The sequence below is a fragment of the Borostomias antarcticus genome (genome assembly GCF_949987555.1).
Source record: "Borostomias antarcticus genome assembly, chromosome: 5".
NCBI lineage: Eukaryota > Metazoa > Chordata > Actinopteri > Stomiiformes > Stomiidae > Borostomias > Borostomias antarcticus.
In genome coordinates, this window is record NC_140238.1 from 26,933,899 (window position 1) to 26,947,141 (window position 13,243).

The 13,243-nt window shown below is 46.6% G+C and overlaps 1 protein-coding gene across 1 annotated transcript; it reads left to right on the forward strand.

Annotated features, from left to right (window-relative positions):
* Positions 1-27: 27 nt before the first annotated feature.
* Positions 28-7,652, forward strand: smcr8a (Smith-Magenis syndrome chromosome region, candidate 8a). The gene is made up of 3 exons (XM_084438135.1): positions 28-1,087; positions 1,217-2,938; positions 5,151-7,652. The coding sequence occupies exons 1-3, from the start codon at positions 456-458 to the stop codon at positions 5,605-5,607; spliced, it is 2,811 nt and encodes a 936-aa protein (XP_084294261.1). The 5' UTR covers positions 28-455; the 3' UTR covers positions 5,608-7,652.
* The last annotated feature ends 5,591 nt before the right edge of the window (positions 7,653-13,243 follow it).

Genomic DNA, 13,243 nt, shown 5'->3' on the forward strand with positions numbered 1-13,243 from the left:
GGTGAAGGACCGGCTGATAATCATGGCTGCTGTCTCGGGATGTCAAATTTACATCTAACGTTGGTGTTTTACTGTAGTCGGTACAGTGAGCTTACCACAACAACGCATTCGATTCGATCACGAATACTGCAAGGTAAGAGAACAATGTGTCGTTGACGGGGTTCGAGATATGGTCGCATTTCGTCTCGAATCATCTGCTGTTCTCAAATCATCGCATCACCAGCCAGCCAACTCGTTCGCTAGATAATTGCTTTTATGTGGGGAGGGCAGACAGCCAAACTCTGTTTAAATGTCATGATGATAGGCCTGTATAACGTCAGCTATGATCTTCCTGATAACGGTACTGATATAAGATGGGCAGTGCAACCTTCGAATGGCGCACGGGACAATCATGAATAAGTGTGGAGTGGGCGCCTTTCTCCTCTGTTTCTGACAACTCCTTGATAGTAGGCTACATGCGTGCTTCCCCTGATGGGAATATGATCGGCTCTCCGGACGTGGTGGCTTTCACCAAAGAAGATGAATACAGGGATTCTTCTTACCCCGACCCCTGGGCTCTCCCGGAGGAGTTCTCGGACCCCCATTTCCCTCACGCCGCCAACTCCAACCCGTGGGCCAAAACGTCCTACGCCAAGTTCACCAAAGACTTCATCCTCATATCCGAGTTCTCAGAGCAGGTGGGTCCGCAGCCGCTGCTCACCATCCCGGACGACCCCAAAGTCTGCGGCACCTTCGACCTCAACTACTTCTCCCTGCGCATCATGTCCGTGGACTACCAGGCCTCGTTCGTGGGCCACCCGCCTGGTAGCGGCTACCCGCGGCTCAGCTTCGTGGAGGACTCGCGGGTTGTCCTGGGCGACTCGAAGGAGGGCGCCTTCGCTTATGTCCATCACCTGACGCTGTACGACCTGGAGGCGCGGGGGTTCGTGCGGCCGTTCTGCATGGCCTACGTCTCCGCCGACGAGAGGAAGATCATGCTGCAGTTCCAGGAGCTGTCTCTCCGCTTCTCACAGGCTTCCGAGTGCCTGAAGACCGGGAACAGGCAAGCCTTCGCCCGCGAGCTGCAGAGGAAGCTGCGCGACCTAGAGTAAGTGCCGCATCTCAAGCGTCCGCCCGGTAAACCTTTATAATCCGACCTACAGGGCTTTGTGTAGCATCTCTCGTGCTCTGGAGCTGATTTCTCGGTATGCTAACGCATCCCTCGTTTTTGTGACAGGTACACCCGCTCGGTGCTGCAGAAGGAGGAGGGGCTCCAGAGGGAGGCGGGGCCGCAGGGCTGCTACTCCGCCCACGCCGTGGAGAAGGCCAACGAGCTCGCCAGCGTGGAGAAGAGCATCTTTGAACACCGAGACCTGCTGCGGCAGATCAGCTCCTACCCCCGCCGGCAGCGCCGCGACCCCCACGCCGTCACCTGCCCGAGGTGCGCATCCGAATGCGAGCAGCACGCAGACGCGCCCTCCGGCCTCGCCACCCCCCCAGACCTCAACCGCACTGACCAGGGGGGGAGGGGGGAGGGCGGACGGGGTGCGGAGGAGGAGGAGGGGGAGGGGGAGGATGGGGTCAAGCGCAGGCCGTCCTACACCCCCCAGCTGATCAAGGCCAAGTCAGCCAAGTGTTTCGACAAGCGCCTGAAGACCCTGCAGGAGCTGTGCGACCAGACCTTCTACGAGGCAACGGTGGAAGTCCTTCGGGAGACGGAGAGGAGTTTCCGGGGGGACCTGTGTTACCTTCACACCCGTCGCCTGGACAGGGCGCTCCGCAGGAAGCAGCAGATCACCAACTTTCTGTTTGAGGAGGATCTGGGGGATGAGGACGAGGAGGAGGGCGGGTCGCTGAGGCCGTTCTGTGCCGTGAACCACGCCGGCGACGCGCATGCACACGCCCCTCGCATCTTGCTGTCCCCAGGGCCCCTGGATCTAGAGACTCCGGAGCCCTGCCCGGCCTCCAAGCTGAGCGGTGCCCAGGAGAGTGAGCCCGCGTCTGGAGAGGTCCGGCTGGAGTCGTCCCCCTCAGACCAGACCCTGGAGACCCAGGAGAGCTCCGAGGAGACCAAAGGCAGCTTCAGCAGCGAGAAGAGCACGGAGGGCCAGGGAGACAGGGAGGGAGAGGAGAGCCCAGCCAGCCTGCAGACATACCACCCTGTCGCTAACTTGAACCCTGACCCTAGCTTGACTCCTGACCTGGACCCTAACCCCAACCTAGAGTTGGAGAGCAGGAGTGAGGAGGGGAAGACCCCCCCTGGGAAGGAGGGGGGCGTGGATGACCTGAACCTCTGTGACGGAGAGGGGGAGGGTGTGACTGATGGTGTGCATGGTGAGACAGATCCTGGGTCGCTAGTCCAGATGGACACAGCGTGCTGTATGTCCCAGGAGGGCTTCCTCTTCGACGCTTCAGCCCCAGATTCAGTGCCCGGTCTGGGGCTCGGCGCTCCCCTCCAACCCCCTCGCTCTCTGGTGGTCAACCAGGAGCCCCAGGCCCTGCTCCCTCTCCAAGGGGACTACACCGTGGGCTCTCCCCACTCAGGGAGCCCGGTGGTCGGACTGGAGTTGCCAGCCGGCCCCACGGGGGACGCTCTCTCCCGGTGCTCGGCGGAGGATGGCTCGGACTGTACCATGAGCGGGTCTGCGGGGTCCGACAGGGCGGCCTCACCCCTGGGCTATGGGGGTGTGGTGACACTGCGTCAGAGGAAGCGGGCGGGCCAGGGCGCGCTGAGGTTCGTGAGGCAGTACCCCTTCGCCATGCAGGCCCTGTGGTGCCTGCTGAGCGGGAGGACCCTGGTGGTCCTGGGGACTGAGGAGGGGAGGGTCCGCAGGCTGGTGTCCGCCCTGGCCCTCTTCGTACCCGGGCCAGGCCGCTGTGGAGAGAGGGTCCAGCCGTGGCTGTCCTGCCCCTTCTCCCTCACAGACCTGCAGAGGTGGAAACTCATCGGACTGCAGAGGTGAGGAAGGAGTTGGGGGACATGGGAGAGAAGGAGTAGAGAGGGATTCATGAAGGGAGTGAGGGGAGGTGTTAGGATAATGAGACATCGAGGGCTTGTTTTTTGCCAGGGCTTGTTAAAGGATAAATTCACTATTTTGGACTTAAGGGCCTATTCTGTCTGTCTTACATGAGCCTGACATGTAGAGACGATCATTTCCCTGTTCGTCTCAGTATTGAGCTAGCTACAGTTGTTCTGCAGGGTTTAGGGTCAAAGCCGCACCACGGCAAAACCGCAACCCTGTTATTCCCGCGACTGTCCTTTCCCGTGCCATGCTTTTGACATACAGTATGATTGATTTTACAGAAATTTAATTAGACTTGTTTGTTATTTGTTTTAAATCAATTAATCAAATAATTTACTAAATGAAAAAGCCAGTTATTAAAGGATTGAAACTTTTTATTAGAATGAAATAGCCTGTACAATTTGTCGTGGTGGCCGCACAGTTAAATTATTTTCTAATTCCATTTTTCCCTGTAAATTCATAATGTAAAAACAACAGATGCCTATGTCCACACATAATATATTATGGCTGGACAGGTATAAGCAGGAATACTTCCAGTGTCTGGTGTGTCAGCAAATATCAGTATATAGCCTCAGAATGACTCACAGCAATAGCCTAGCATAAAATGCAAAATATCTGGGGCTTTCATGTATATCTAATATTGTCCAATAATAGGCTATTTAAAAAATGAACAATTGATAAGCACACACAGTTGCTTTACACTGTAAACAATTAATAGTACTTAATATAAGTAAAACAGAATAATAATTCGATTTTTTTTGTGCCTCAGGCAAGGGAAGTTCAGTGTCTGTTTATGAAAACAAAATAGTCTTCTGACTTAGAACCCCAAAATGTGTTCTAAAGTAGGAGGAGAATTAAACTTTTTACGATGGGAAAGGGAAATAGGCCTAAAGGAAAGAATTGTGATTATAATTTCATGAGTGCACACTTTTGTGACTCAGCAGCAAACCATCAAAATGTAGGACAGACAGAATTAGTGTAGTAGTTGTGGGTGTGAATTGTATTGCAGAAATAACCACCAAGGGGAACTGCTGGGCTCATAACGTTAGAGACGTGTCTAAAAGTGCACAGATCATCAAAATATAGCTCACACGCTGCAGAAAAGAAGCATTCTTTCTACTCCTTCAAATATTCTCGACTCTTACAAAAGGAAACAAATTGGCACATTGTGTTATTACAGTCAATGTAGTTTTTCAGCATGAGGTCGGCTACTCAGTGCTGCAGGTTGAAGGAATAAGTATTTTACAGGACCAACGTTCATTTGATATGAACTCAACGTTGAAATGGCCGGATTTACGCATTCCCTATAAAGCATTCCTATCAACGATTAAAGGTATTAAAGCTCCCCATAGGTCCTTATAAACTATTAATGGCATTGGGCTATTTCAAAGGCATTAACACATAGCTCCCTATAAACTATGAAAGGCATTCAGCTATTTCAATGGCATTAACACATATTTAAAGTAGTATTTACAGGACAATATGACCAATTATAAGTTATTCAATGTACAGTATGCAATGTGTCAAGCAATCAAACTGAATTGTGACAATAGCCTGGAATGGCGCGGCTTTGGGGGAAGATCGTTCTGCAGGCACACACTTGGCTTAATGGAAGTCAAGGGGGCAGTCGCGACGTTGTAAAAAGTACCATCACTGTTATAACATTGCAAATATACTGTGTTAAATAGTTAGTAGCTATCTAGCTAGTAGTAGCAGCGAGCGAGCTAGTAAACTCCAACGTGAGGTCAGGATTTGTAGCCTAATTGTGATCAGCTGCTTTTCAAGCGGCCCTGTTTACAGTATAGTCTGGTGTGGAAGTTTACAGTACGAAAGGTAGATTGATTGATTGATTGATTGATTGATTGACTTTATTGAGCAGAGTGTTAAAACAACAGTTACATATCAAACCACATGGGGCCGCAGTACATGATTATTAAAACACTTCTGCCGAGGATATAAACAAAAAAAAAACTAATGGTTTATTTCCATTGTGGTCCTCTGGCAAGTAAGAATCTAAACAACCCTGTCAGCATTGAGCATAGTAGAAACTATCTACAATGTAATAGAGGCAGTGAGGTAGAGGTAAGAGGTAGTGAGGTTGGCAAAATAATCAGTTCTGCTCCTCCTCTCTTCCTCACCTCCCCTTAGGATGGCGTCCCCCGTGGGTTCCAGCATGCTTTGCTCCCTGTCTCGCTACAGCCGCTACATCTCCATCCTGGATGTGGACCAGAAGACCCTGCGCTGCCCCCCCTACCGCGGCCAGCTCCTCGCCAACATGGCTGACCACCGCACCTACATCCGGCGAGGCTCCACCTACTTCCCGCACGTACAGAGCACACTCACAGCGCTGGCCGCCAAGGCCTTCCTGTTTACCTTTACCCACCACCTTCACCTTCCCATCAGCCCCGGGGAGGGGTCGGAGGGCGTGGAGGCCAGGCGGAGCAGCTTCCTGCAGGACCAGCTGGGACTGGGGGAGGAGGACAGTCGGATACTGCTCTACCTCAGCCAGCTCATCACACAGCAGTACCTACAACCAGCCACCGGGGGCGCTGCAGTGCCTAGCTTCAGTTTTAACTACATCACCAGCATTTTATACAAGATCTGAGAGGCAGACTTGGCCTGTGGTTTTGGGAAAGGCCTACAGTGTCCCATCTTGATCTCTCTTACCCAGTCTTTCTCTCCTTTCTCTCACTCTTTCCCTCTCCCTTTATCTCCTCACAAGGAACAGGAGTCTCGGTGAGAGGCGAATGTACTGTAACAGTATTTACTCTCTTTATTCACATACAAACACACTACCAGAGTGACTCTACTCAGTGGCTTTCAGATGGTTGCTGTGCTTTCCACAGCACATTTGAATATTTTTATGTTACTTACTGATATAATTAACTTATTATTTGAACCCAGGACAGCCCAGATGGGAACTTGGCCATGTGTTTTCATGTTTAGGAGGAGCCGGAGCCAGCTTGCCGATTGGTCTAATCAAGTCCCGTTTGACCTTCCACCAATCATTCACTGTTTGATCAGTAATGACATAATCTTTCAGCAGGGGGTAGCTGGCTCACCTTCTATCATAACTGGCATTATCGTCCATTAACATTTCCAGAATCTCCGAGTGAAATGCTGTTACCGAGACAGGCAGAGAGAACTCTTAAGAATCTCTTATACACATAATTTCATGGGTTACATTATTCTAGGGTGTAGACATTCTCACTGCACAAGATGACTGTAATTTTCATCTTACTCACAAAAGCCTGGTTATAGATTCAGATTGAATAGTCACCAATACCACTTCTAAGAGGACCCACGCTCTAAAGCGTCCCCTCTTTCCTGTTCATGCTGTGAGGTGACATGGAGTGACATTGATGCATGGGAAAGTGTTTTTGTAGTGTGTGTGTGTGTGTGTGTGTGTGTTAGTCCGAGTTCTCTCCATGTTACCGTTGCATGTCTAGAATAACACACACTCAACACTGTCTCCATAGTAAACGCTGGCAGGTAGGTGTGGTGAACTACCCATCAGCTTAGACAGTTTTAAATCTATTAAAACTGAAATGTATTCTTCACTGTTGTCTCAAAAGTTGTGTAAGAGTGTTGTGGCGTCAGCATGAGATTGTATTGTGACAGGTTGGAACACTGTAAAATGTAAAAGATGCTTTCCGTTTGCCTTTGGAGAGCCAGATTGGACATCTTCATGTAAGATGGACACCATTTGCCAGGATATTACCGTTTGTATTGTTGTTATTGTTGTACCATGGGACATCCCTGGGTGGTCGCTATGGCGACCATCTCCTGTGCCATTGTAGTAAGGCAGCCTTTGACCAGAGAGTCAGTCGTAGATGGCTGCCTGCCTTTATACAGCCCTGTTCAGAACACCTCCCCTAGGACTGGAGAAATGTGGTGGTGGCAAAACATTGCCTTCTGGTGGACCAGGTGATGGAGCGTCCTGCTTATACCTGTCCAGTCTGTTCAGATCTTCCCTGCTGTGTGAGCTGTAGGGGTCAGGGCTAGAAAGCCCTCCCCCCCGCTCTGCCTACACACCAAATTTAAGCATTTAATCCAAATGATATCAACTGAAACGAGCATGACTGTGTCCCTACGACCGCCACAAAAACAGACGTATATCCCAGCTCACAGGACCATGTGAAATCCCAAACCCGACCATTCCATCTCATGTACTCTGAATCATTCTAGTGCTCCCAACTATAGCTAGCTCTAATTCTAGGGACATTCCATTGGAACATGGTGTCGACATCCTTTTGCCACATTTGATGTCTTCTGATGTTTTCTTTTCTTTCTGTTGTCTTTAAATGCAAAAAAAAGCTGAATGTAACTTTAAGACAAGCCATACCACAGTGAGCTTAATGTGTTTTTACTGTCCTCATTATAGTTTTGTATCATGATGTGTCTGTATGCACCTTATCTGTCCCAGCGTTGTGGAGGAGATCATGTTTTTATTGACCATGGCCTCTCTGGGAGAGCACCAGAGCTCCGTACAGTCGGGTGTGTTTAGTGTCTGGTTAGTTTTATAAACATCTTGATGAGTCGTAATCCATTGGACTTTTTGTGTAACTGTTCATGTTGATGCCTGTGAGAACTGGAGCTAGTGGCTTCCGTCCATGCCTGTTGATTTGAGTCTCACTGTGAGATGCTGTGAGGAGGCCAATGCAACTCATCATTAAAGATCAAGTACTACAAAAAAACCTGTGTGTGTTTGAAGAATGAATCCTATTGTGGTTGAGTGGATAGATCTGGGGTGTGCATCTTTAAATCTGTAAAGTCTTTTCACTTTAAGTGATCTTGCAATCTGTCATCCATCCATCTACATACCCGAAGGAAGAAAGCTAGCAGAATTATAGCTGCTGCGTAGCACTGGATCAGTTTTCCATATGAGAGCAATAGTTTGAGGGACAAGGGGTGAGGACAGAATTCAAAATACTGTAAAAAAAATAATAATTGAGATACTGTATAATTCTGAAAAAAGTCACTACATCGACAGTGCCATGTCAGTGAAATGTCTTTTTGTGCATGGCTGTAAGCCAGCGCACCATAGATGCCGTTTGTCGTGTTGTCACTCCCTCCGTCCCTTACTCCGTCGAATGTTGACTTGCATTTCTGTTGGCAACACAAGAGGCAGCAGTCCCAGCACACCAAAATAAAGAAGGACACCAAAATCAATTTGCCGATCTCCACTACACAAGTAGAGTAGTGGTGAAAGCATTGGACTCCCACCCAGGAGATCGGGGTTCAAGGTCCCGGTGGGGATGATTTTGGGAAACCAAACCCACACGCTCTGCTAGCCTGTGGGTTTATTCCTATGTTTACTTTCAGCCTTTCCATCCCTCTCCCTCCCTCCTTTCACTCTCCTTTCCCCTTTTTTGGGAAGTATGGGAGAGATTCCATAGGAACAAAAACTCTATGACATCCCGCACTTTCAAGTTCCTCGATAGTGTAGTGGATTAAGCGTCAAGATTAGGGTTCGATCCCTGATTGAGGACGAACCTGTTTGATTCCTAACTTTAGCCACAACCTTTCTTCAGACGGACGGGAGAGATCCTATGGGAACAAAACTTTTTTTTTTTTTTTAAGGAAATGTACAGTCTGTTTTGCGGATGAATTAACTGACAAACCGATTGCAGAAATTACAATTACAAGTCCCATTGATATACTAGAATTACTACATGTTTCTCTGTGTATGCAACTCTGTGTTTTGTTTTCTTCTCCTCCTGTTCTTGGTCCTACTCCCAGATTCCTCAGTGGATCCAGTTATAATTAATATAATTCAAATAATTTTAATAAATATAAGAATTGTGATTTGTCATTTGTGTTTGTCACTGGATGTTATAGAAGTTATGTAAAAATGTGGTTACCTGGTGGTACTATGTCAGTTATTGAATTTATGTGCAGTAATGGAACATTTGAAATACTCCAGTTTTGAAATTATACCTACAGTATAGGTGTCTCAGTAATTACCCATTATATTAGGCTATACTTTGCATGTATTTACCAGGTAAATGTTTAGTAATTGGGGGACTATGAAAGGAAGGGTTACCAAAAAATGTTCAGAGTAAGTTAATTTAGCAATTAATTAATTAGCAGTTAATTTAGCAATAGAAATCCATTCCACCGGAGGTCCACCAACTCGTCCATCGGGGACCCGCTGTAGGTCCGCTAGCCTTGTGTTATCTGGGTTTATCCCTTACCTTTGTCCAGAAACAGAAGTTGAACCAACTGCAGCAAAATAGCTAACGTTTCAGGAATCATCAGTGTAACTGCTTTAGCCACTGACCACTACCATTTATGTTATGGAAGCTGCTGCTAGTTGTTGTGAGCTCATGAGCTAACCTTCTATCACTCTCTTATTGTGCTGGATTAGCATTGGAATTGATGTGTCCAGGCGATAAGACCTATCTTAATTTATCAGACATTATTTCATGTCATTTCAATTCACAGCTATTTCAGTGGCATGACTAGCTTCCGTTCTATCAGTCCTGAACAGAAACAAGCCAGCCACGCACATAAGCCAGGCTGGACCTGGCCTGGTTAAAGAGTTTTTACCCAGTTGTCCAATAAAAGTTATTTTTATACCGTGACTGACCTCTTGGTGTTGTCTGAGTGTCAACAGTATTCAGTTAGGCCTTGGGCTTGTGTTGGCAGACCCTGAGTCCCATCCCATGACATACACACTCAACCAATAGAGAACAAAAGACAAAGCTTACAAACTTACAAGATGACACACGAAACGCCAAGGACAATGCACAGCTACAGCAAATAATGAACAGACGAACTGGACTGGGGGAGCTACAGTACATGTAGGCTATATACACACAGACTAACAAGACAGGTGGAAACCAATGAATCAGTCTCACAGGTGTCCTCTCAATCAGATTCAATTTAGCCAGTTGTAGTCCTGGGGTCCGCTATTGTGGCGGGGTTGCCAACAACAGTGTCTGATTTGTAGAGACATTGCTGTTTACACTATAGGACTGTGGGTAGTGTATTTTTTCCTGTATGAACAGCAGTAGTATGAGGGGACAAAATGAGGACAGACTTCAAAATACTGTCAAAAATTGAGATACAATTCTGAAAAATGTCATACTACATCTACCATGTCATGAAAATGTCATTTTTTCATGAACATTGGAGATTTATTGAGCGAGCATTTGCAGTAGATGCATACAGTACTGTTTACAGTAAAACATGTGGATGCAGGCTCAATTTTTGATATTTCAAAAATCTGTGAAGATCATTTGTGGCGGACAGTCTGAAGATGTACTGTAGTGTAGCAATTGGGGTGTTAACTGACCAAAACATTTCCTCTTTGTGGCAGTCTGAAGATGTACTATAGTGTATTAATTGGGGTGTGTAGGGTTTGATAGGTTTCATAGTTTTTGAAAAATACAGTATTCCTTCCAGCTCAAAGCACATGGAAATTTCTGCTCACTTCGGCCTACATTTTGGTGGTGGTTGCAAACTAAGTGATAGCATGTATGGCTCATTTGTTATGCTTTATTTAAGTTTTCAAATTTAGACGGTTGCTGTAGCACCACCGTCAGGACTATTGGCCCACAATGCCAGTTGAGGACTTCTGGCATAGGACTGGACCTATGTGCAAAGTTGGGTGATTTTCCATGCATGGGAAGTCAGACTTCCTAGGAAGAAGAAGATTCAGAAGAATATTGGGAAATACAAGAGGGACGTGCAGCGCCTCCTAATCAGATTGCTTTTAACTTCTGGAAGGGACTTGGATCTACAGACTGAACTACAATTTACTAATTATAATTTTCTTACTCTAATAGGTAGTGCTAAGTGTTATTGTAGTCTTCAGTGTTGTTGAGAAGCTGCTTTGATAGTCAATTCTATTGTGAGTGGTTTGAGATTGAGATATTTCTCCTTTATTGGGATAGGACAGTTGAAGGACATACAGGAAAGGTGGGAGAGAGAGAGAGAGAGAGAGAGAGAGAGAGAGAGAGAGAGAGAGAGAGAGAGGGGAAGACATGTAGCAGAGGGTGTGGGCCGGAGGAACCCGTGCCACTACAGTAAGGACTAGCCTTTACATGGTATGCATTCCAACCCACTGAGCTACTGGGGTGCCCCATTTTGCTTCTTTACCCGTATTTTCCCTACCTGTATATTTCGTTGTTACCACTATGTGTTTGCATCCTATTCCTGTCCCTCCAGGGGTCACACAGACATTGGGTCACCCCCAGACTCCGTAACCCCTCTAACCTCATCTATTCTACTCTCTCAGATCAAAGCGAGCAAGTGGTGACAGGGGGACTTTGTCAGATGGGAACTTGGCCATGTGTGTTTAGGAGGAGCCTGAGCCAGCTTGCCCATTGGTCTAATCAAGGCCCTTGACCTTCCACCAATCATTCACTGGTTGATCAATAATGACATAACCTTTCAGCAGGGGGTAGCTGGCTCACCTTCTATCATAACTGGCATTATTGTCCATTAACATTTCCAGAATCTCTGAGTGAAATGCTGTTACCGAGACAGGCAGAGAGAACTCTTATCTCTTATACACATCATTTCATTGGTTACATTATTCTAAGGTGTAGACATTCTCACTGCACAAGATGACTGTAATTTTCATCTTACTCACAAAAGCCTGGTTATAGATTCAGATTGAATAGTCACCAATAACACTTCTAAGAGGACCCACGCTCTAAAGCGTCCTCTCTTTCTGTTCATGCTGTGAGGTGACATGGAGTGACATTGATGCATGGGAAGGTGTTTTTGTGCATGGCTGTAAGCCAGCACCATAGATAGCGTTTGTCGGGTTGTCACTCCCTCCCTCCCTTACACCGGTCAATGTTGACCTGCATTTCTCTGTTGGCACCACAAGAGGCAGTAGTACCAGCACACCAAAATAAAGAAGGACACCAAAATCAATCTACCGATCTCCACTGCATAAGTAGAGTAGCGGTGAAAGTATTGGACTCCCACCCGGGAGATCGGGAATTTTATTGACTTTCTATGTAAACTCACTGCACGGCCGGAGAAATTGGCACCCGGTGTGAACACAGCATTAGATAGACTGTGTTCCTTGTTCAGTTTCAGCAATTCACTGAGTATTTGAGTTATTATTTTAATAATAAAAACTGATTCTGATTCTCATTGTAAGCTATAGTGTTGCTATTAAGATATCCATGTTAGCATATAGGAGTACTGTTACTATAGTTACTGTTAGCACTTCAAACTTCCACTGTGTCATCAGCTGCTGGCCCCTCTTCCCAGAGCAACCGACGTATTTTCAACCGGAGGTTTCGCGTCGCCCTGATTCAACCAGGTGTTATGCGGAATTCTGTGACCATCAGTGACCAGATCCGGTGGTCACTGATTTCTGCATGTTAATACACCGACGTCTGTGATCACCGAAATGTGTGACCACCGGTCACAAAATCCGATGGCCACACATACCGGTGCGTTAATACACAGAATACAAAGTGTTAATACACTTTGAAGCTTCGGTGTGTTAATACACAGAATACAAAGTGTTAATACACTTTGAAGCTTCAAAGCACCGCCACCACCACAGAAGAAGACTACCTCGGAAAAATAATTTCACTCGGACAGAACGCGTCTAAATAAGTTATTTAATGGTAGCGCCAAAACCCAGCATTTGTTAAAATCATGGGCGTCGGAACCATTCTAAGTGTTGATTTGAGTTTCACTGACATGCTGTGGAGGCCAATGCAACTCATCATTAAAGATCAAGTACTACAAAAACCTGTGTGTGTATGAAGAATGAATCTCATTCTTGTTGAGGGGATAGGCAAGGCAAGGCATTTTGTATAGCACATTTCAGCAACAAGGTAATTCAAAGTGCTTTACATGAGACATTAAAAGCATCAAGACAAAGTGCAACACATAAAATGTTATACAAAACGAAATGCAGGAAAAATAAAATAGTTACAGTGCAGTGTATGAATTAATAATTATTTGATTTAATAAAAAGCAGCAGCAAAAAGAAGTGAGAAAGAACTGATAGTTGCAGCAGACCTGCATAAAAAACTGAACGCTGCTTTTCCATGTTTTGTTTTAACTGTTTGACAGAAAGCAGGCCTGTGCCAGACGACCTGAGAGGTCTGGATGGTTCATAACGTAGCAGCAGATCAGAAATATATTTTGGCCCTAAACCATTCAGTGCTTTATAAGCCAACAGCAGTATTTTAAAGTCAATTCTTTGACAGACAGGAAGCCAGTGTAAGGACCTCAGAACTGGAGTGATGTGAAGTGGG